The sequence below is a fragment of the Danio aesculapii genome, chromosome 11, assembly GCF_903798145.1.
Source record: "Danio aesculapii chromosome 11, fDanAes4.1, whole genome shotgun sequence".
NCBI lineage: Eukaryota > Metazoa > Chordata > Actinopteri > Cypriniformes > Danionidae > Danio > Danio aesculapii.
In genome coordinates this window covers 18,378,305-18,403,350 of record NC_079445.1, presented here as the reverse complement: position 1 = coordinate 18,403,350, position 25,046 = coordinate 18,378,305, and the positions used below count along the sequence as shown (strand labels likewise).

At 33.5% G+C, this 25,046-nt stretch overlaps 2 protein-coding genes across 2 annotated transcripts; both read right to left on the bottom strand.

Moving 5' to 3' along the window:
* Positions 1 to 898: 898 nt before the first annotated feature.
* cishb (cytokine inducible SH2-containing protein b) lies at positions 899 to 6,568 on the bottom strand. The gene is made up of 3 exons (XM_056468211.1): positions 6,370 to 6,568; positions 4,698 to 4,846; positions 899 to 2,609 (listed from the first exon to the last, which is right to left on the bottom strand). Exons 2-3 carry the CDS (start codon positions 4,831 to 4,833, stop codon positions 2,131 to 2,133), a joined length of 615 nt encoding a protein of 204 aa, XP_056324186.1. The 5' UTR covers positions 4,834 to 4,846; positions 6,370 to 6,568; the 3' UTR covers positions 899 to 2,130.
* A 1,955-nt stretch (positions 6,569 to 8,523) lies between these two features.
* Positions 8,524 to 23,752, bottom strand: twf2b (twinfilin actin-binding protein 2b). Its single transcript, XM_056468213.1, is given in 17 exon segments — positions 8,524 to 8,903; positions 12,774 to 12,895; positions 12,993 to 13,143; positions 15,538 to 15,587; positions 15,590 to 15,626; positions 15,629 to 15,658; positions 15,759 to 15,809; positions 16,291 to 16,343; positions 16,346 to 16,393; positions 18,453 to 18,482; positions 18,485 to 18,545; positions 18,659 to 18,718; positions 18,720 to 18,769; positions 18,772 to 18,837; positions 21,637 to 21,682; positions 21,684 to 21,715; positions 23,072 to 23,752. Coding segments are annotated over 17 exon segments (1,080 nt in total). The 5' UTR covers positions 23,097 to 23,752; the 3' UTR covers positions 8,524 to 8,735.
* Between the last annotated feature and the right edge of the window lie 1,294 nt (positions 23,753 to 25,046).

Sequence of the window (25,046 nt, the reverse complement as noted above, 5' to 3'; positions counted from 1 at the left end):
TGTAGCGGTTCTTTTTTCCTTATTACAAGTTGTGTTTCTCTTTTCGTGTCACACTAATGATCATTCTACAGGTTATTAAGTGCAATGACACATCCTTAAGTTTGCAATGTCTGAGTTTTTCTGTTTAAAAGTAAATCAGGTTTAAATGTCAAGAGTTCCTGTGGGGACGAAAGTCACACTTATTTATGTCTCACTGCTAACAGACCAACCTTATTCTTCTCTTTCACATTAGAGTTTGCAGTGTTTGGATTCGAAGGTTTTTAAAAATTAATGCATATTGCCAATAATAATAAAAACACAAACCAAAAATGGTAGAAAATGTAACATTTTGCACTGTTGGATTGATTTTGACACATTTTATAGAGCTGAAATTTAAAAGGAAATTTCAGTTTAATATTTTTTGCTAGGAATGAAAGACAAAATATGTTTGCAGTGAACATTAACCAGTCAGACATATTTAAAATAAACAAGATTAAGCCAGGAAATCTAGCAAATATTGTAGTGTTACTTTTGACCCACCCATGTGTTACTTGCCTATGGGGTCAAAAGTAACAATGTGCAACTTCTGTTTAAAGTGATGTTATATTGGGGTTGTTCTGCATTGATTCAAAATAACACCTGATTTTGATAGACCACTGTTGTGAGTTAGTAACTACAGCAAAAAATATATTTCTGCTAAAAGCATTCTCTTTTAAAATGAGATTTTATGAAAAATGTTACTTTCGTCCCCGCGCTCCCATATTTTTTTCAACGGTATGTCCCAAAGTCATTTTATAATAAATTTCATGTTAAGTGAATTCATTTGATATCATAATGAACATGATTCAATTCTATAAGTCTCTATGAATCTGAATGAAGAGGATCCTGCACTTTCATCTGTCAAGCATGAACAGAGAGATTAAAAACATTTCATTTTAATAGTAAACATATCCTGAATGGCTGAAAATGGAAAACTGAAAAAAAGTATTTTTTGTTTGTTTTGTTACAAATATCTGTTAAAAATCTACATAAAGTAGTCCTTGTTTATCAGGAATACATCTTTTATATGACCCATAATCCTTCTGGGCAGCAGTACAGTATATGTACCTTGTACAACTAACATATTTTTCTGTTGAAGTTATGTATGAAGTTCTGATAGCAGAAGTGTAACTTTCAGTTGCATAAAAAAATCCAGGATTTCTGAAAACGTAAAACTGAAAAAAAAGACATTCAAAGATTATTTTCTATTTCTACCACATTTAACCCTTTGATGCACACGCTCTGTAAAACCACTTCCAATGCACAACATGAGTCTAAAATGACCCACAGACATTTCTTATGTAATTTCATGCTTGACTGGGATTTTCTTGACTGAAATCAGTTTATCTCAGTATTAAACATTCCCTCATAGAAATACTCCCTAATATACCAACAAAACATATAAATAAATAAGGATATGTGAAAAACAAGTTAATTGATAAATTCCTGAAATACCAAGCGAAGAAATTCATTTATTTCAAAGATATAGAAAGTCAGAGATCAGTCAGGTCACTTTAGACACATGTGCATCAAAGGGTTGATTGGTGCATTTGCTGTGTGGAGGCTTTCCTGGTACTATTTTATTGTCCTCTCAGAAGTATGTCAGGTAAAATCAACTGATCACAAGCCCCACAGACACATGCACAATTCTACATCAGTATTATGAACAGAACTATTTAATAAATGTCAAACGTTTTTTTATACTATAATCGATTATAATAACTGTTTGCTGTTTCCAAATTGCTTTCTGGGGGAATTACACTTTTCTTAATAAACAAATAAAAGTTGGTGGAAAATGATTATGTTAATGTACTGCTTTTGTTTTTATTTTGTTCTTTCTTCAGTGTTATAGTATTGTATATGCAAAGCTCCACAAAGCACATAAAGAAACCCTCTGCTTTACAATAAAAGTAAAGCATCTTTTAAATCTGCACAAGTTCTAGTCCTTGTTTATTTGAGCAAATGCAATCAGGACTACAACTCATCTTATGGCAATAATAAGACTATAATAATAATCCTGCAGCAATTTTTGCAACCTCATGGTAACTGAATCTTTCAAAAAATAAAAGAATAACCCTCAAATTGCTCAAAATGTCCTCTGAGTGAGTATCTTCACACCTGAAAGGGATACTCCTGCAAGTAAAGCAGCAGTGGTCGTGGCAGAGGCAGTTTTGTATGGCAGTCAGTGTGTCTGTTTATAGTGAGTCGGGTGAGGTGCTGTAATGTGGGAAAGGCTTGAGGCCTGTGGAGAGGCTTTTTGAGCTTCAGCAGGATCCCACTGTCCTTTGCCACTATGTGATGGTGGTCCTCTGCTGTTTTCTCATCTTCCGGACGTGCGGATGAATAGTGCTGCACAAGACTAGGAAGAGCAGAAAAGGACAGCAGGCAGGATCGTGCTGGACAACTGGAATCCAGACGGAATCGGCCGCTGTCATACTCTATGCGGATGTTAGTAGGCCCTCTCCAGGTCTGTACAGAGAGGGTGAAGAGGAAGAGCGGGTGACTGCTGTCCCGCACAAGGAAAGTACCTTCTGGTGCTCCGATTAGGGCATCCCTCGCCTCACCAGCTGTCAAACCACCCCAGTACCATCCTAAAATACAAACAAACTATATAACATGTATGCAGTTTGGTGAGGTGTGTTCATAATCATAACAAACTAAATATTATGCAGAACATTCATTCATTTTCCTTATTTATTAGGGGTCGCCACAGTGGAATGAACCGCCAACTATTCCAGCATATGTTTTACGCAGCGGATGCCCATCCAACTGCAACCCAGTACTGGGAAAAACCCATACGCACTTACATTCACACACACTTATACACTACGGACAATTTTGTTTATCCAATTCACTAACAGCACATGTCTGGATGGAGCAAACCCATGCAAATATGGGGCGAACACGCAAACTCCACACAGAAATGCCAACTGGCCCAGCCGAGACTCAAATCAGCAAACTTCAGCAACAGTGCTAAGCCGAGACTCAAATCAGCAACCTTAAGCAACAGTGCTAACCACTGAACCACCATGCCACCCAGAACAACATTGATAGTAATTAAAAATATGCATATTTATTGATCAGAATCAGAATATTAGGAGTATCGGGTGACACTGAAAGCTAGAGTAAATTAGGCAGTTCAGATTTAAATCACATAAATAAATTACATTTCAAATCTATTCATATTTTTAGTTTGTATTGTGCGTTATTTTTGTAAATCACTGCATTTCTATCCATAAACGGTAGAACAGACTCCAACTTTAAGATTATTCTAATGATTAATAATACCAATAAATTAAAAAAAGTATTCAAATGATATTTATTTCAAGTAAAAAACGAATTTATTAATCATAATCTATATAAATAGACAATTTATTAATAGTTTAGGCAGGGCAAGTTTATTTATATAGCACATTTCATACCCAGCGGTAATTCAAAATGCTTTACAGAAACAGGAATAAAAGAGACAAGTATAAGAAAATAAACAAATAATAACAGTGATTAAAACAGATGAAAATGTGTTAAAACCGGTTATAAAAGAATGGGACAAAAAAAGAAAGACAATAGTATTATCTGTCGGACATAGCACAGTGCTAATTCAGTAAAGGCCCAGCTAAACAGATGTGTTTTCAGTCTTGATTTCACATGCCTAATGTTGCAGACTAATGTCGGTTTAGTTTAACAGCACAGATAAACAGCTGCTTGTGAACCACTGCTCATAATATAATCTTTATGAAATGTCTGAGGCTAAGTACACTTCTGTGAAATTATCATAATTTTTTCGTAATAATTCCTTATTTACACCACTGTGTTTTATAATTAATAGTGTGACTAAACTCTGCCTTCACAGACCAATCATTGTCTATTTAGCTCAGCCCACAGATTCACACTGCTGGTAAATAACTGGAGAGGCAAGTAAGCAGCAAACCAAATGATAAAGATGCTCAGAAGACAAAAAGATAGTGTGCAGAGCCAATACATGGAAAACATGTCCTTTTATTGCCTTCCTTTTTACACCAACATTAGTAGAAAGCAGATGAACTTTATTTTTAATAATAAGATTAGTTTATTGGTTCATTTTACTGTGGTTTCGGTTAGAATTAGGGCATAATTCAACATTAAAATTTCAGAAAGACTGAAACTAAAAGATGATGCTGTGCCGGCTATACTGGATTCAGCAGTAAGTGTAGGTAACTCTTTTTATTCCATGTACACTATTGCTTTGTTTATTTTAACAGACTGATATAGTGAGTTCATATGCATTTTAAAGTGAATCACAGCAGTGTCCATCTATGAAGAATGTAAACTGTCAAACATGCATACAGAAGATTGGTGCACAGCTGAAAACTTCTGAATATTTCTAAATATGCTGTAACTGTCAGCCAATCAAATCAGTGGGCTTTATGTCAGATCCTACAACTACACCTATTTAAGCTGTGTTTTAATGATGAGGGGTCATAGGACAGAAGAAACCCCTCTTACTTTTAAATGATGTGTTTTTATGTTAAAATCATTAAATGTTCTCCCAAAGAAAAAAGTCGCTTACATTTCGGATTGCCTGACGGTGACCAAATTAACAGATAATTATGGCTTGCTTTGCAGTGAAACTACTGTAAAATTTAATTAACTGTAAAATGAAGTAATATTCCATAAGTCCCGATGCTCCCCAAGGTTGTTACCTGAGGTGTTCAGGTGCTGGAAGGTGCTGGTGATGAAGTGAAAGTCCTCAGAGTATGGAGCTGATTGGGTCTGCTGGGTTTGTTGAACTTCAGTTTCACCCCTCTCATTTTGAGAACCTGTACTCCTTGTAACCATTCCTGACTGGTTTCTCTTATGGAAGAAAAAGCATTTCTTGAGAATGATTGTTGCATTGTATTATGTATTGCATTGTATTACCAACAGATTTTAGTTATACAGGTGAGATAGGAGAGGTAAATATATTTATATAAAAAAAATAATAATAATAATTCTGTGTCAAGAACAGGAGAAGGCACTCGAATGCTGTTGTAGCATGTCACAAACATGCTATTATAAAGTCTGTATGTTTATTTTTGTTTCAAGATCTGTCTTAATGAGAAATGTTAAAAAAATAAATAACGGGAGAGTTCACTGAAAAATCTAAATGAACTCACTATTTACTCTTATGTAAAAAGAAAACTGTCATCATTTAGTCACTCTTTACTTGTTACAAACCTGTTGGACTTTCTTTCGTCTGTTAAACACAAAAGATAATGTGAAGAATATGGGAACCTGCAACCATTGACTTCCATATTTGTTTTTTCCTAGTCAAAGATTACAGGTTTAGTCTTTTCCAAATATTTTCTTTTGTGTTCAACAGAATAAAGAAACTCCTAAAGGTTTGAAATCACTCGAGGGAGAGTAAATAGCGAGTACATTTTCATTTTTGTGTGACCTGTCCCTTTAAGTAAGAAACATAAACACTAATTTCTTAGAAGCTCAGTTAGGGTGACATTTAAAAAAGGAAGTGAATATTTTCTCTCTAAATGTTAACAAAAGAATTAACATACAAAGCTTTTAGAGATGATAGGATAACTGAAGACATCAATGTCTGTTTCTTATAGAGTCTCATAACCTGTTTGCTTTGATATTTAGACAAAAAAGTCAAACATAAATCACTCACACACACGGTCTATAAAACGTCTATAAAACTACACAAGTTTATAAAATGTCATCAATCAGATTAAAGTCTGAATCACAATTTCACAACTTATAAAAATAACAAACTATCTAAATAAACTATATATATATATATATATATATATATATATATATATATATATATATATATATATATATATATATATATAGTGCGCCTGTGCTTAACATAAATTTTATGTTCATAACTTGGGGAAAAACTGCACATGCTACTCCTGCAGATTAAACACAAATTAATACATTTTCCAACTATCTAAACTATAGCTATTATGTAAAAAAAAAAAAAAAAAAAAGTAAACCTTAATTTATTCAAGCCTTAACCTAACAGCTACACTTCAGTGAATGCATGTGTGGAGTTTAAAACTGATTAAATGTGCATTTGAACGTTTTATGTTTGTGCTGAGAAGAACATACAAAAAAGTTTAAGTTTAAAGTATTATTCCTCGTTGTGCTGCAAACTTAGATAAAACGTAGATAAGAACAAAATCTTACATTTCGAAACATCAACAGGAAGCTTTGTGAGTGGGTTTACGTAAACAGTAATTTAATCATACATACATACATGACGTAACCTCATTTGATCAAAAATACAGTGAACCTATCGAACGGGTTTGACCGCTTTACGCACTTCCTAAAAAGAACTAGAATTTTTCGATGGTACAAAACATTTCTTACCTTGGTGGGCATAAATATCGTCACCTCCTGTACGTCACCAATGTACAGCAGAATGTGTGATGACAGTTAGAAATTTGACAGTCTGTAAAATCAACGCGAATACAAGTCCGGTCGTGAGCCAAAACTGCTGACATGATTGTTCCAGCAAGACTATAAAGGCGACAACCCCGTCCACAAATCGTCAAGACTTCAACATTTTATATTGGGAACAAGAAAAATCCCTAAAATCTGAAATAAAAACTGAAAGAGTCGGATATTCTCGAGGGAGTCGCGAGGGCCAAACTCTGACGCAAAACAACAACAAAAAAGCTTCGCAGCTGTAGTAGTCTATCGAAAGCAATAGGTCGTTTGGCTTGGTGTGTTATTATTTTCCTGAAATAAAGGCGCTGAGAAACGCCTCGGTCGCACGTTTGGCTGTTTGGTGAGTTGACGCACATTCTAGGAAGCGCGTTCCAAGAAGCGCGTACATCTGAGCGCGCGCGCGGCCGCATCGCTCCTTCGCAGAACTGCGCTCTCGAGCCGCCGCGCTCCCATTGGCTGCCGCACGCCGTTGATAAAGCGCCCTGACCGGTTTCAGCTGCGGATGACTTTCCCGGTAAAGGGCTTTCCAGGAATGCTGCAACAGTGGCTGAAATTGACCTCTGCGCCTCCTGCTGCATTGCACTGAGAGATCCCTGATGATGGTGATGATGGGGTGGTGTGACTGCAAGGTAAGTCGGATTCCAGAAAATGTGAATTGCCAGAATGGTTGTCATATATCTAACATTCTGCTTAAGGATAGTGCTGGTCGGGTTTTAACCCTTTCAAAGACACACTGACAAGCAATGTATGGAAAACTAAACTATTAACTACACAAACTGTTTCTAAATGTTATATTATAAAATAATTTGGTTACACTTTAGAATAATGGTCAATTAGTTAATGTTAGTTAATGCGTTTACTAACATTAAACATAAATAATCTTGTAAAGCATTTATTGACCATAGATCAACATTAACTATTATTTAATGCACTGTCAATTAACTTGAACTAATATTTAACTTAAATAACATTAACTAACATTAACAAAGATGAATACCTTAATAAATGTATTACTAATTGTTTGTTCATGTTAGTAAATACATTAACATTAACTAATGGACCATTAATTTAATGTGTTGCCAAGTTATTTTAACGCCTGACATTTTTTATTGTGTTTTACTGAACTTTAAATGTACGTGGATCCAATTTACTACTTTTTATGACTAAGAACGTCAGTGTGATTTGTGTTCTGGTTTTCAGCTTTCATTTATTAGATCAGGGGTTTTCAAACTGGTGTTTGGGAGTGCTCTGTGTCCATGTAGTGTTTAAAGAATAAGCATTTACAACTGTAAAAACAATACAAATATAAAGATAAAACATAATTAAAATAAATAAAATGATGATTTAAGAAAATAATTAAATAAACCATTCAATTCAGTTGGAAAATAATGTATGGCAACAAACTAAAAAAATTATATTTTAGGCCCACGATATATTTTAAAGTTTAAAATCTTGGCATTAGTGCTTATTCAAATTTAATATATATTATAACTGAAATATATACAGTTAGAGGCAAAATAACTAACCGTCCTGGAAACTTTCAATTCTTTTAAAAATAATTATTTGTTGTGCTGTTTAACAGAGGAAACGCATTTTTAATCATAATAATAACCAGTTTATAATAATTAATTTCTTTTGTTTCTGCCATGATGACATTACATGACATTTTACAAGTTATTTTGAAAATATTCAGTTTAAAGTGCAATAAATTCCTAATATTTATCTAATAAATAGATAAATTTATCTAATGTAAATATTATCTAATATTTATAAATTAAATCGCATTTATTTAAGCCAAACATAAAGAAGCAAGAAAAAATATTACATGAAATACTGTGAAAATGTCCTTGCTCCATTAAACATCACATGGGAAATATGAAAAAAGAATAAACATTTCAATGGAGGGCTCATCACAATCCATTTGATAGAGCACATTTTGACACACACACACACACACATACACTCTTTTTTATGTCAAAATGTGCTCTGCTAAATGGTTGAGAGGCCTGATAAATTACTTTTAATAGGACAAGAAAAGATTTAATAAGACAGATTAATGAATTTTATTTGGAATTATTACATAAAAATCATCACCTAAACAACACCTTTATGTGGCCTTGTAAACCATGCCAGACTGTGTTTCAGAGTGAAAGGAGACTATTAAAATCTAACATAAAAAATAATAACAAGGAAAGGTACAGCTCAGGCAAGAAAAGGGCTACAGAGAATTGAGGGTGAAATGAAATGTCATTTAAAACGTTTTGTTTTACTGTAGGCCTAAGAGTCTAGCTCTCATCTCCATTCTCTCCCGCTCCTTTGATGAGCCGCTTGTTCCCTCGTTTCCCTGTTGGCCCTTTTGGCTTGCTGAAGGCTTGCCTCAGCGCATGGTGTTTCGGGTATACCTCTTCATACAGAAAATCCTCCGTCAGCCCGTCTCCACTGTCAATCTCCATCTACACACACACACACACACACACAAATTAACTGAATTACTTAAAGAATTAAAAGTAAATGTCAAAAGGTAGCTCTGTGAACTTTCACTAACTTGCAAAAATGTGAGAGCAGTACAATTAAAAACAATTTAAATGTATCAAAAGTAATTTCATCATAGAATTTTTCCTTATTTTTTCCATATTTATTTTTCCGAATTTTTTCCATATTTAATTAGGCTTTTAAATTGGATTATAGGACCTTGATCTTTCTTCCAATAGCATTTAACCTTGAAACGTTAGAAAAAAGTGACTTTTGTATTGTCTGGGTCGGTGTTGTATATAATGCTACAAAAACTTATTTTTATTTTAAGACTTATTATTCTACATATTATTTCTTATACATTTTATTATTTCAAACTACTAAAATATTCAATAAAAGTCACTTTGTTAAACTGTAGAGTTGAGTTTTAAACATCAAAACTCAAAGTCCCATAATACAATTCACAACCGTAAATAAAAAGACACTGGTAATTAAAATTTTTTTACAGTGGAGAGATGATGCTAAAAATTCAGCTCTTAATGATGGGAATAAATTACATTTTAAATATATTAAATAGAATAATATTTCAAAATAGTACCCTTTTCAGTCTACTTTTTGATCAAATAAATGTGCATAAGAAGCTTCTTTCCAAATCATTGAAAAAAACTTACCAAACCGATTTCTTTGAAGGGTAGTGAATATAAAAACGATCAATAATATATAAAAAGCAATAAATAAATGTGACAATTTAGCAAAAATAATTCATACAATTAATGCAAATATATTTTTAATAATGTAATAATTATTCTACATTAATTCATTAATTTTCCTTCGGCTTAGTCCTTTTATTCATCAGGGGTCGCCACAGTGGAATGAACCACCAACTTATCCAGCATGTGTTTTACACAGTGAATGCCCTTACAGCTGCAACCCAGTACTGGGAAACATACACACTCATTTACACACATACAGCCAATTTAGTTTATTCAGTTCACCTATACTGCATGTCTTTGGACTGAGGAGGAAACCGGAGGAACTGGAGGAAACCCATGTGAACACGAGGAGAAAATGCAAACTCCACAAAGAAATGCCAACTGACCCAGGACCTTCATGCTGTGAGGTGACAGTGCTAACCACTGAGCCACCATGTCACCCCATAATTATTATATTAGTCATTTATTTCAAAATCCTTTTCTTTAACAATGCAAAAATTGTTGCTTTGTATGTTTAGAGCTGGCAATGTTCTTCCCACTAGGTATAGATCGATAATTGACAGCATCTTGAAAAGAACTGTATCTATCTACTTACACCTGTAATGTTATTGTGAATATTTGTTTGGATGGCCGTGTTGTGTGTTTTTTTTTTAGTGTTGCTGTAATTTGTTTAGATCAGGGATGTCCAAAACCGGTCCTGGTGGGCCAGTGTCCTGCTATGTTTAGCTTGTTTATGTTTAACTTGCTTTTAGTATATCTACTTGCTTTTAGAAGTTTTTAGTATATCCAGTAAGAGCTTGATTAGCTGGCTCAGGTATGTTTTATTAGGGTTGGAGCTAATGGCTGTTTCTCAATATGCGTTCTTCAGCGTTCTTGTGTCCTCATGTTCTCATGTAACGTCATCATCAACTGCCAATGTTCAGTTCCAGAACTCAGGACCGCAAGAATGGAGGACGCGTGAAAGTTCCCGGGAATTAAGGAGGTGGGAAGCGCAGCATTTTATATAGATTTATTATTAAAGTTCAGGAGTTTCCCTAAATGAGACGGTGAAGGTAAACATTACCATAAAAATCTTAATAAAGACATAAACACATTAAGGGAGTTTATTTGTTGAAATTCGTATTAAAATTTGTTTTATTTGTATTGTGCAGCATATATTTGTAAGGTCTTTGTGCATAGTATATATTGTGAAAAGGGGAAAAACATTAAATCGTTGTATGGAGGCTGTAATGTTTAAATAATTTTCTGTTAAAAACACGTGTGGAGGTCATGTGACCATCAGGAAGAACGCATCATCTCAATTCTCAAAGGACGCATTCTCTGTTCTTGTGGTCTCCCGAGTTCTTTTTTCAGAGGTAACTTGGCAAGACTGGTCTCCACAAGAACGCAAGTCCGTTCTCTGCGTTCTTGTAATTGAGAAACAGCCAAAATCTCTCAGGACACTGGCTTTCCAGGGCTGAGTTGAACACCCCTGGTTTAGAGCATACGCATCATTTATCATTCAGTTTTTTTCTGCATCTGTAATTGTATTTGTAAATCCTGTTGAGTTGGAGAAAATATAAATAAAGTTGGCAATGTTTATCTTAACTGACACAATCTTCACCAATTATGTCTTCAGCTTTTTTTGTAAGAGGCAAATGAATTTACCATATTAGTGTTTTTCTCAGAAATCTCATGAAAACTTAAACTGCTAAACAGCTTTTTTATGTCTTCAGCATTACGGGAGCTTGATCTCTGCTCTGACAACTTTTGATGCTAAAAATTTTATTCTACATTTTAACAGAGTGAATTTCTTTGACATTGTAATGGTTTGAAACAATATATTGTGTAAGAATATATATATACATATAGTAATTTAGATGACCAACTCAGGCATATAATTTAATTTATTAAAAAAACAGATCAAAGTGCCATGATACAGTTTGAATACACACTTCATATTATACCAGTTTTTAACATTTTTAGTAATTAATGTAAATAGTTTAACTGCAAATTTATTTCCTTTTACACAGTTCACTTTGCTGACAGTTGTTTAAAGACTCAACTATGATTTGACAGTATTTTCAGTGAACTGTCCTAATGTCCTGTCTGTTGAACACAAAGGAAACAATTTTAGAGCAAAAAACAGCCATGACTTCCACATTGTTTGTGTTCTTACTATGGATCTCATTAGCTGCTTTTCCCCAACATTCTTCAGAATGTAATATTTTGTGTTCAATAGAAAGAAATTCATAAGTTCAGAACAGTTTGAATGTGAGTAAATGATGAGGAATAATTAATTTTTGGGTGAACTCTCCCATATAGAAATCTGATTTCTGAAAATATATGCAAATTAAACATATATGATATGATATATGATACGATACAATATGATACGATATAATATGATACGATATGTGATATGATACCATACCACACGATATGACATGATACGATATGACATAATACGATATGATACGATAATATGTGAAATGTAATATGATATGATACAATACCATGTGATATATGATATGATATGATACAATGTGATACATGATATGATATGATACAATACCATGTGATATATGATATGATATGATATGATATGATATGATATGATATGATATGATATGATATATGATATGATACAATGTGATACGATAAGATGAGATATGTGATATGATATGATACTATACAATGTGATATATGATATACAATACCATGTTATATATGATATGACATGATATGACACGATACAATACGATACGATACGATATATATATATATATATATTTTACTATATTTTAACTGTACCGTAAAAAATGCTGGGTTTCACACAATTCATTCATGTTCAACACAAATTTATTTAACTTAAATATTTTAAGTGGATTAAAATGAAACTATTAAGTTGTCCCGAAATAATCTCAAGAATTGAGTTTTTTCAGCTGAATTTAAATCATTTTTTAAAATAAAATATTTTGGAGTGTATATATTGCATATATGGCATGTATTAAATATATGTGATCAGATTTCTATATGAGGTCCCTTTAAGGCTTTAAAAACTAGAGCGTGAAGAGTCCCACATTTCACACTTCATTTTATCAAATAATTGACTGCATAATCTTAGGTACTGATGTTCAGCAATTCGTATTCGTGTACCTTTTTGGCGATCTCTATGTGATAGTCTCTTTCGACCTCATCCAGCAGTCGATTCTTACAGCTGGAGTAGAGCATCCTTTCTTTGATGCTACAGCTATACCCGGGCATGGAGTAGATGAAAACTGCTCCACATATACCAACACAAACATGACCAACGTTAGCTTTAAGACAAAAAAAACGTCAAACGGAAGCAAGGTCTATAGAGATACTGACACTAACCTACAGCTTCCAGAGGCTGTCCTTGATGTGCGTGTTTGTAGAGGAAGAAGTGGTATCGCGGGGCATCAGTGGGGATTCTGCTTGGCAGCTCTTTGGTCTCTGTTGGACTAGTGTGGACCAGTTCAATAGTCTCTCGTTCAGTATCTAGCCTCTTAAAGATGATACAATGATATGGAGTGTGTGTAAATAAAGCTTAACATTAAATCATTCACTACCATTCAAAAGCCTGTGTGCAGTAAAATCATACACTCAAAAATATGTTTGCTATTTGTTCAAACCACTTATTTAAAATGAGCTGAAACAACACAATTCTTGAGTTTCTTGGTAGAATTTAGGTGCTTTATGTTTAATCCATTTACATTTCTAAAATCTATTTGGTTAACATAATTGTTAACAAATCGATTGTCTGGAACCCAGCATTTTTTACAGTGCACACAATTCATTCAGGTTGTCCCAACACAAATCGATTAAGTTGTCGTTTGAACATAAAACAGTTAAGTTGTCCCAAAAAATTTCAAGCTTAAAGTTTCAGCTCATTTTGAATACGTAGTTTAAACACAGCAAAAGATAATTTTTTGAGTGTATTTCTGAAACTTAAATGTCATTAATTGTGTTCAGTAATTGTGCAAAGATGGATTTAATTGATTAAAAACATTTATATTTCTAATAAATGCTGTTCTTTCTGAATAAACTATTCATCAAAAAGCCTGAAAAAAGCATCAGCGTTTCCACTAATATATTAGGCAATGCAGTTTTTTAACACTTTTAATAATACACATTTCTAGAGGAGCAAATCAGCATATTAGAATGATTTCTGAAACATCATTTGACACTGAAGACTGAAGTATACACTCTAAATTGTGCCTAATAGCATGGCTCAAGATAATTGTAAGCGCTACTTGACACCTATATTTGTTTTTTATTTCAACTTTTGATATCTTTAATGATTAAGCACCTTAACCATCCCAAATAACAACTGAAGAACTAATATAGTGTTATATAGCATTTAAAGAGATATTGTAGTTCACCTAAAAGGAAAAACTATACTATACTATACTATACTATACTATACTATACTATACTATACTATACTATACTATACTATACTATACTATACTATACTATACCATACCATACCATACCATACTATACTATAACTATACTATACCATACCATACCATACCATACCATACCATACTATACTATAACTATACTATACTATATTATACTATACTATACTATACCATACCATACCATACCATACCATACCATACCATACCATACCATACCATACCATAACTATAACTATACTATACTATATTATACTATACCATACCATACCATACCATACTACATACTATACTATACTATACTATACTATACTATACTATACTATACTATACTATACTATACTAACTATAACTATACTATCTATACTATACTATACCATACCATAACTATACTATACTATACTATACTATACCATACCATACCATACCATACCATACTATACTATACTATAACTATACTATACTATACTATACTATACTATACTATACTATACTATACCATACTATAACTATACTATATACCATACTATAACTATACTATTACTATACCATACCATATACCATACTATACTATACTAACTTACTATACTATACTATACTATACTATACTATACTATACTACACTACACTACACTACACTAGACTATACTATACTATACTATACCATACTATAACTATACTATTACTATACCATACCATACCATACCATACCATAATATACCATACCATACCATACCATACTATACTATACTATACTATACTATACTATACTATACTATACTACACTACACTACACTACGCTACACTACACTACACTATACTCAGCTTCAAGTGGTTTCAAATCTTTCTGAGTTTCTTTCTTCTGTTGAACACAAAACAAAGTATTTTGAAGAAAGCTGAAATCTTGTAACCGTTGACTTCCATGGTAAAAACAAATACTGTGGAAGTCAATGGTTACAGGTTTCTAGCTTTCTTGAAAATGTCTTGTTTGTGTTCAACAGAATAAGACCACATGAGGGTGAGAATTTAAATTTTTTAGAAACTCCATTTAAATTGGTTCCCCTATGATGACAAGTCAAAGACGCACTTAGCAGCACTAAATAACATCTCACACACAAAGAGTGCTGAAGAACTCATTTGTATGTAGGGTTGTGTGGTTTTTTAAAGATTTTATTTTAATCTACCAGACACCAAAAAGTTAACACATTGCTTATGTTTATCACTTAATAAATACTGTAATTGTTGTATAGCCTGTCTTATGTGTATGATAGGTATCTTATAGTATATGTTAGTTATGCATAGGTTTTATTTAAAATAGCTCTTAGTTTGCAGAGATAATCCTGTTTTATTAATCAGAAAAATACAACTAAAACAGCATTAAGTCCACTTATATTATTGCCATAATTTCATTTGATGCACTGTTAAAAATAATGTAGTGTCAGTCTACACAGTTAGTGAATGTGTGTAGCACTTACTAGTTGAATGTAATTGATGCGCTTGTGTTTAAACTGCTGTAAAGCATGTTAGCCTCCTCCTGCAATGGGAATGCTAAACCCTGCAAAGTCCCGGGTTTTTACTCTCCACGTTGATCTCTGTCTGTACCCAAACACATAGACACACATTAACTCTTTTAAAACACATGACATACTATGTTAATAATATTGTTTAATGCAAATCAGAAGACAACTGATGCTACCTTTCCTTGCCCACTAACAGTGGCAACAGAGCGAACAATTCTTCGCTCGTCCTAAACAGAAAAATATAAGATATTTAGAGAACATCTGCTTAAAGGGGATAGATCACCCAAAAAAAGGAATATTACCTCATTATTTACTCTCCTATTGTGCTTTTAAAACCTACTTGAGTTATTTCTTCTGTTGAACCCAAAAGAAGATATTTTGAAGAGCGCTGGTTGCTTGGTAGTAATACAATACCAATGGAAGTACCATTTCAAAGTACTTCTCTTGTATTCAGCAGAACAAAGCAACTCAAATAGATTTTGAATAAGTGAAGGGTGAGTAAATAATGACAGAAGTTTTCAGTTTGGGGGTGAACTAGCCCTTTAATGCACACTCATCTAAAGAAATGAAACAATAGCACACTTACCCGTCGCCACTTCGTCCTGTCATCATGTGCATTATTAGAAACATGTTTATGGATTAGATATTAGAGTCAGACAAAAAGATTGAGTTTTGGTATGATTTAAACATATATGTGTCCATCCTCACCTCTGTGATTTTGATCTGATGGAGCTGTTGCTCAGCAGTGGTGAGGGGAGCCGGCAGGAAGAAGAAGACAGGTGTCGTAGATAACCTTGAAACAGACGTCTTCCTGCAGGATGTAGAGTAATAAACAATGCTTAGATAGCACATCATCACACACACGAATGTGATATGAAGGAATGAGTTCAAAGGTGATAGCAGAGCACATTGCACAAACAGTAAACATGCTCGGTTTACTGTTAAAATCTGAATATATATATACATAATCATATAAATAACATAAATTAAATTAAAGTTACACTCTAAATCTGATTCCTTAAAGAATCTTCCGAGAATTTCTTCTTAAAATATTAAAACTGTAAAGAACCATTTTCCAATACAACTTTTTGCAATGGAAAGATCCTATAGAAATGGAAAATTTGTTCCAGTATGCCAGTAAAATTAAACTTCATTTTGAGAGTGTGTGAATGCTAAAGTTTCTTTATGGAAGATTAAATGCAGATAAAGAACGTTTACTTTAAAGTACATGAAACTGCCTAATTGAAAGTTGTAATGAAGTTAGTAAAAGATCACTTGTCAGTAAAATTGTAAAATGTTTTATTGTGATTGGTCAGTCTTGAAATTCAGGCATCAAATAATGGAAAACACTTAATTACAATTGATTATAATTTTTCAGTGGCAAAATAATATTCTGAGAATTTGTTCTTTTGTAAGGTGGGGAAAATGTAAGGTGGGACTTGATTTCATCCTCTGGGAGTTGACTGCATCAGGTTGTTGTTTATATGCTTTTGGTTGATCTCATTTCAGTGATAGGCCTGTCATCAGAGTAATTAGGTGATGATTATGATGCAAAAGTGAAGGATGCCATTTTAATTAAAGGTTAAGTCATGACATAAATTTGTCATATGACAAAAAAATGTGTAAAAATCGTAGAAAATATTTTGTTTATGCTGTAAGTGGTGATTAAAAAAATCATCACATATACAGTGTATACATAAAGTATTCATAGCGCTTCACTTTTTCAAATTTTTTGTTACAGCCTATTTCCAAAATGGATTAAATTAATTTATTTCCTCAAAATTCTACACACAATACCACATAATGACAATGTGAAAAAAGATGTTTTGAAATTGCAGCAAATTTATATTTTAAAAAAATCTAGTTTTTTATTTTTAATTACTTTGCAACAGTTTCAAAAAAAAATTCACATTGTTGTTACGGGGTATTGTGTGTAGAATTTTGAGAAAATAAATAATAACTCAGATTATTTGTTTGAGCAATAAATAAAAACTTGACTTCTAGTTGATCATTTTGAAAAGTGGCAGATTTTTCTGCATCCCAATCATCACAAATACTACAGAAGACCTATTGGACACGCATGGACCCAAGATTTTCAGAGAAATCATTCAAGTTTGGTGAGGAAAAATCATGGTTTGGGATTACAGTCAGTATAGGGGCATGCGAGAGATCTTGCAGAGTGGATGGCAACATCAACAGCCTGAGATATCAAGGACATTTGTGCAGCCCATTACATTCAAACCACAGGAGAGGGCAAATTCTTCAGCAGGATAGCACTCCTTCTCATACTTCAGCCTCCACATCAAAGTCCCTGAAGCAAAGAAGGTCAAGATGCTCCAGGATTGGCCAGCCCTAGTCACCAGACATGAACATTATTGAGCATGTCTGGGGTAAGATGAATGAGGAGGCATTGAAGATGAATCCAAAGAATCTTGATGAACTATGGGAGTCCTGCAAGAACGCCTTTCTTTGCCTTTCCAGATGACTTTATTAAGTTATTTGAGTCATTGCAGAGGATGTATGGATGCAGTCCACCAAGCTCATGGGAGTCGTATACTACATGAATTCTTTTTCCCACTGCTCCATGACTTCATATTTCTAAACTGACATCATTTCTGTTCAATGACAGACTTTTGTCTAAGCAAGCCTAATTAAATAATTAAAAATCACGAACTGATCATATTTATTTTTGGTCAAATAAGCATAATCTAGAGGCCTTTGCCTTTCATATAAGCCACTTCGGTGACAGTGATCAACTAAGTCAAGTTATTATTTGTTACTCCTAAATCTTGGATAGGTGACACAACTTTGTCAGTAGTGTAGGACAGAATCAAATAAAATAAAATCAAATAAAACACTGTCTAGCACACCTGGGACTGTTCCAAACAGTTCATCATTTAGTGGCTTCCCCCAAACTCTTTCTTCAGTGTGCTCGGGTGGCAGCATAAACATCTTAACCTCACCTGTGTGGAGTACATTAAGTATACTTAACTCACTTTTTTGTTTTACCTAAAGGGAACATTTTATTTATAAAGTGTGAGAGAGCGCTTTAGTTTATCATGTGTTTCCTACGTACTTGAGACTGGTCTGGTGACCAGGAGATAAACAGCCACTCATATCCCAGCGGGTTGTGTGATGTCGAGCCGGTACAGGATATAGCAGGGTTCCAGGCCATCCAGCATAGGAAAACACATGCGTCATAGTCCTGATCCCAGCTCTGAGAAACCTCTCTGTATGCTCCCAACACCAGCTGCTCTGAAACACACACACATACACACGTCATAACACACACACAGACTACTTACAGAAGCCTCAGATAAATGTGTCGGCTATCAGTCTGAATCCAAAAACAGAACAGTTATCAAACACTGCATGTATAACATTCCACACACTCCAAATCTTCAGCTTTTACTTGACATTCTTAAGGGATAGCTTCCCCAAAAATCCCAATTGTGGTTTGAAACTGTGTTTAAATATTGAATTTCTAAACGTTATGAACTTCTGTCTTCTTTTGAAAAAGAATGTGATATTTTGAAGAATGTTGGGGGAAAATCAGAAAGGGAGAGTAATGATGACCGAATTTTTATTTTTGGGTGAACTATCCCTTTAAGAGTAGGTAAGTGATCAGAAAAAAGGTTTGAATTGCTTTGGCATTAAATCAATCAAAGTGGAATAGCAAATTATTATAATATTAGCAAATCTCATGAAAAATATATTGTTAGAGTTGCAAATGATCATGTGTGTATGTGTGGTGTGTGTATCATACACACATGACTGTATTGTAATCCCGGAAGATTAAGATCCATTTGGATTTAAGTTATGCATTTATGTTTCAAATCCATCCATACCATAATCCCATATCTGATGATATTTTCTGAAACAGCCATATAAACCAAACTTAATAATACCCTTATTCACTAAAGATGTATTCAGGTTGGTGCAGACAAATGCAGACATATTTAATGTGTGTTTATCAAGTAAGCAAACTATTGTATTCTATATAGTATTGAGTGTATCTTTATTCATTTTTTAATTAAGTTTAAAATGTCATATTACAGCAAGAAGTTCGCTGGTTCGAGCCTCGGCTGGGTCAGTTGGCGTTTCTGTGTGGAGTTTGTATGTTCTCCCTGCGTTTGCGTGGGTTTGCTCTGGGTGCTCCAGTTTCCCCTACAGTCCAAAGACATGCCGTACAGGTGAATTGGGTAGCCTAATTGTCCTTAGTGTATGAGTGAGTGTGTGTGGATGTTTCACAGAGATCAGTTGCAGCTGGAAGGGCATCCGCTGCGTTAAACATATGCTGGATAAGTTGGCGTTCATTTCGCTGTGGCGACCCCGGATTAATAAAGGGACTAAGCCGAAAAGAAAATGAATAAATGAATGATGTCATATTACGCTATACAGTGCAAAGTGTTTTAGTACATTAGTCAATGCAACAAAATAAGTGTACTTCTGTATAGGATGACAAAGGACTATAAAAAGATTTTGCCCCTAATGTACTTTAAAATGAATCCTTTTATTATCCTACAAAATGAAAAAAAATATATTATTAAATCCTTTATTAAGCTTTTTTTTTTTTTTTAAAGAAATGTACTTTACAGTCAACAGTAATGAAAGTGTACCACACTTTTAAAATGGCAAATGATTATTGCTCTGAATATTCATGACAATATATTTGATATATGAAGTGAATAAACTGAACTGTTACACTAAATGACATTCGTATATCTTGTTTAAAAAAAACGAATTAATTAAATATTTAATATAAACATGATTTTGAATGTGAATGAATCTGTCAAATATTTCATGTTCCGATTCACACATATATTTGAAAGGGAAAAAACTGGAAAATATTTCAAAATTCAACTGTTTATATATACACACATTTGAAGTCAGAATTATTAGCCCCCCTGAATTATTAGGCCCCCTGTTTATTTTTTTCCCAATTGCTGTTTAACAGAGAGCAGATTTTTTTCAACACATTTCTAAACATAATAGTTTTAATAATTCATTTCAAATAACTGATTTATTTTATTTTTGCCATGATGACAGTACATATTTTACTAGATATTTATCAAGACCACTTCTATACAGCTTTAAAGTGACATTTAAAGGCTTAACTAGGTTAACTAGGCAGGTTAGGGTAATAGGCAAATATTGTATCATGAATGGTTTGTTCTGTAGACTATCGAAATAAAATAGCTTTAAGGTGACTAATATTTTTTACCTTAAAATGTTTTTAAAAAAATTAAAAACAGCTTTTATTCTAGCTGAAATAAACAAATAAGCCTTTCTCCAGAAGAAAAATATTATCAGACATACTGTGAAAATTTCCTTCCTCTGTTAAACATCATTGTGAAATATTTAAAAAAGAAAGAAAAAAAAGAAAAAGAAAGAAGAAAAAGGGGAGCTAATAATTCTGACAACAATTGTATATATATATATATATATATATATATATATATATATATATATATATATATATATATATATCTATATATATATATATATATATATAATATATATATATATATATATATATATATATATATATAGTACTGTTTAAAGTAATGTTAAGAGAACATTTTTAAACATAATAGTTTTGATAACTAATTTCTTCTATCTTTGACATGATGACATCACAATATCTTACTAGTTATTTTGCACGATACTAGTATTCAGTTTAAAGTGTAATGTAAATGCTTAACTTGGTTAATTAAGCCAGTCATTGGACAAAAAGTGGTTTGTTCTGTAGCCAATTGAAATATATATTTTTATTATGGGGTTAATATGTCCTTAAAATACATTTTTAATTTAAGAATTGTTTTAATTCCAGCCAAACTAAAAGATTAAGTTTCATAAGTCTTTCTCTAGAAGAAAAATATAACTGTAAATACTGTGAGAGTTTCCTTCTTCCGTTAAACATCACTTGGGATTGTTTAAAAAAACTAATTTCTTGTCCTATAGACAATTTTGAAAAACTTTTGACCCACTTCAGATGTTGACTACTGCATGTATGATACACAACATCTCTGACAAACACCTGCTCCTACTCACCGCTCCTTATAACAATCTTCAGTGCTCTGAAAGCTCCTCTTCTGGCCCTTTATGAGGAACTCTCTCAAGTCGGAAGTTGCTGGTTTCAGCAGAGAGATATGAGGATACAACAAAGTTCATACAACAATGAGTAAAACAGAGCATTATAATAACAAACTCAATATATCATAACTATAGATACTCCTAAATTAAAGCATTTTGTTATTTGACTAAGAAAAACAGACTGAAACAAAGGAAATGTTACACTGCTTCCACACTGTTGCCTTCATTCTTGGCCTCACCATGGCAACAGGGCATCAGGACTCATAAATGATGTAGGTGCAGGTGAGACGGATGAGGAGCGGCGCTTCCGCCCGTCAGCTTTAAATTACCTCCCAACATCATCATCATCATCATCATCATCATTCACATAAAAACAGACTAACATTATCACTCTGTTGCAAACCTATATCTACATAACAAACAAATACTACTGTCAGAAAAAGTTTGGTTTCTAAACCTAAAAACTAAAACCGAAAATTTTACTCAAAACAATAAAAAAAATTGCTTTAATAAATAATTTTCGTTTGACTTCACATGAATGTATATTCTAAGAAAAGTTCATGCATTGATGTGTATTGATGAGGCCTTTACAGTTAATATAATCACAAATGTCTTTCATTTTGCATTTTAATGCAGATTCTTTTTATCATTTGTTTCATTAAAGGTGAAATATACAAAAAATAAAACAGCAACACTTTACAATAAGGTGTGTATTAGTTAATGTATTTAATACATGAACAAACACTGAACAATACATCCAATTTACAGTTAATGGAAATAAAGTCTGTTCATTGTTCGTGCATGTTAACCAGCGTTTTATTGTAAGGTGTGACCAAATAAACAAAAAATCATAGAGAAATTGTAATAGCAGTTTTATGGTTTTAATAATGAAAATTATATTGGTTATAATGGAAATTGCATTGGTCTGTGGGTCAAACTGGTCATTTTACCTTTTATTGTGGGTATATTAAACCAATATGCCTCAAAGCACATTAGAGACCATTAAAATGTATGCTAACACTAATTTATGTCACAATTTATGTTATTAACTGCTGGGTAATTAACTGCCAATTATTGAGATATTAACTGTTTATTAGTAGTTATAAAGTACAATGTATTCTGCATCCGTAGTCCTACCCAAAACCTAAACCAACTTCTACCACACTAACTATTAATAAACAGTCAATTAGTAGTTTAAGCTACTAGCGTTAGTCAATGGTTTGTTAATACAATGAATTGTGACCTAAACTAAAGTGTTACCAGATTAATTATTAGATATAATTTGCTGATTTGCAATGGTTTTAACAGTATTCATAGTGGTTTCTATTGTTTAGTTTTGGTTCAGCAGGAAGTGCAATCCATATAAACTGCAGAGTAATGAAACTGTGCTTACCGTGAATCCCCGTCTGATGCGACATCCTGAATCCCGTTGATGCTCCAGCTCAGTAGTGAATTCCAGTTGAGACTCCCAGGTTGTCCTCCTCTATTGTCTTCTTCAGTGGCACTGCTATCTGTTCCAGCACTGTGGTCCTGCTCACTTCCGCGCAATGACATCAACGCCCCCTTGAGCATCTTACCTGGGGAATCCTGTTGGAAACTCGATCTGCGGAACTGAGGAGATGTGTAGCCTAATATTACACCTGTCAGGGGGAAGAATGGCTTCCAGCACACCTCCTATCCGTATTATTCACCCGTCATGGTGGCCCTTATGAGCATTAAAGTGGATGACAGCATCTGATATCTGTGTTGATGAGGCCGATGTCGCACAAAAGTGAAGTGGCCTACTGTTACTGAGAGTCTGGACATTATCTGTTTCTCTCGCTCTTCCACAAACTGTTATGCAACGCTCCATTTGTGAAAAGAAATGGCACATTTATCGCTCACACACATCGAGGACCTGATAGCAGCATATAAACCAGCGAGCTCAAATTCCAGCAGGCTTGACATGAGATACCATGCAGGCGACTGCTGACCCCCCAAGTAGCAGGACAGAATGTTCATTTAGACGACCCAACTAGCTATTGAAAGATGAGGATGACTAAACTGTCCATTGAGGACTTCTTCAGATTTGTGTGACTTTGTTGGGTTTGCTTGAAGGAGAAAGTGTTTGTTGTGTTTTCTTAAAAAGTGTTTCCATTCATCAGAGAGAATAGGTGAGAAGCAAGAAGAGATAAATCAGATATTGTTTATTGCGTGCAAAGACAGAAAGGTAGAGAAGTGACATACCTGTGAGTTTGCTAGCGCTGCTTCATGTTAATTCACTCAGCTGGAGCACAAACCAGCCTTATTCATTATTCAGGCGCAGCCCTCCCTTCAAAGATGCTCTGCAAACATAGAGTCCCTTTCTTCTTCACACACTTTTTTAATATAACATCAACTGTGTGAATGCGATGTAGTTCTAGAAGATTCAACTAATATATAGGCCACATTCTGTATGTTTTCAGCATCACTGATTAAATAGTTTACTGACAACTAGTACTGAAACATTTTAAGAACCACTAATTCCGTGACTCTTTTTTATATAGTCAGAAACATAAAGTGCGATACTGTAAGTGTTGTCTAATGAGTAACAAATGAGACGAATCAACTTATAGTGTGAATAAAATAAACATTTGTCCATACATTTGATTTCAACATTTGAAGAGTTCTAAAATTTAACTGGCTGTGAGAATTGTGAGTGATAACAGCACTCCTCCAACCGCTTCACTTTTGCATCACTCTAGCTACAGCTTTCTTCACTGTCAGTGATGGTGGAGGACTAAGCTCACAATAAATTTGCAATGATGTTGCTGTAGAGACTATTTTTCATAAGAGCACCTATTTGAAAATGTGCAGGCGTCTATTGCTTATGTTTCCCACTTAGATCATTGCCTCTAATACTTATTCTGGAATCTACCAGTGGCTCTTATGTCAGTCTCTGGTAGTGGTTAAATATTGAATATAAATAGTTTTTGGGCATATGCATGATTTAAAATGTGCTCCAGAGATTTTAGAACTTTATATAGATTAAATGTAATATAAAAAGTAGACCATTGTTCTTTGACTTATTTGTTTAGCATCTTTAAATTACCACTTCTCAAATATCGGTGTTCAAATGATATTTTACAGAATAAATAGTGGTATTTAATAAAACAATTGTGTATTGCAAAATGACCTGTGTTAGTAGTGATTGACAGGTTATGCTATTGTTTCATCATCAGATGGCAACAACAGACTGTGAGTCTGTGCAAAGATAATATATAAGGAGGAAAACTGATGGACATTCAAACAAAAACTTCTGAGAAAAATTGCTCTGAAGATGATTTTGACTTAAAGAATGAATAAAAAAGCTAAAGGTAAATCACAGTGGCCGTCAATTTCTTTTTCTC

Coding starts and splice junctions, on each gene's coding strand:
- cishb (XM_056468211.1), bottom strand. CDS start 4,833: ATGGTTACAAGGAGTACAGGTTCTCAAAATGAGAGGGGTGAAACTGAA. Junction 2,610..4,697: donor CCAGCACCTGAACACCTCAG/GTAACAACCTTG, acceptor TTTGTATTTTAG/GATGGTACTGGGGTGGTTTG.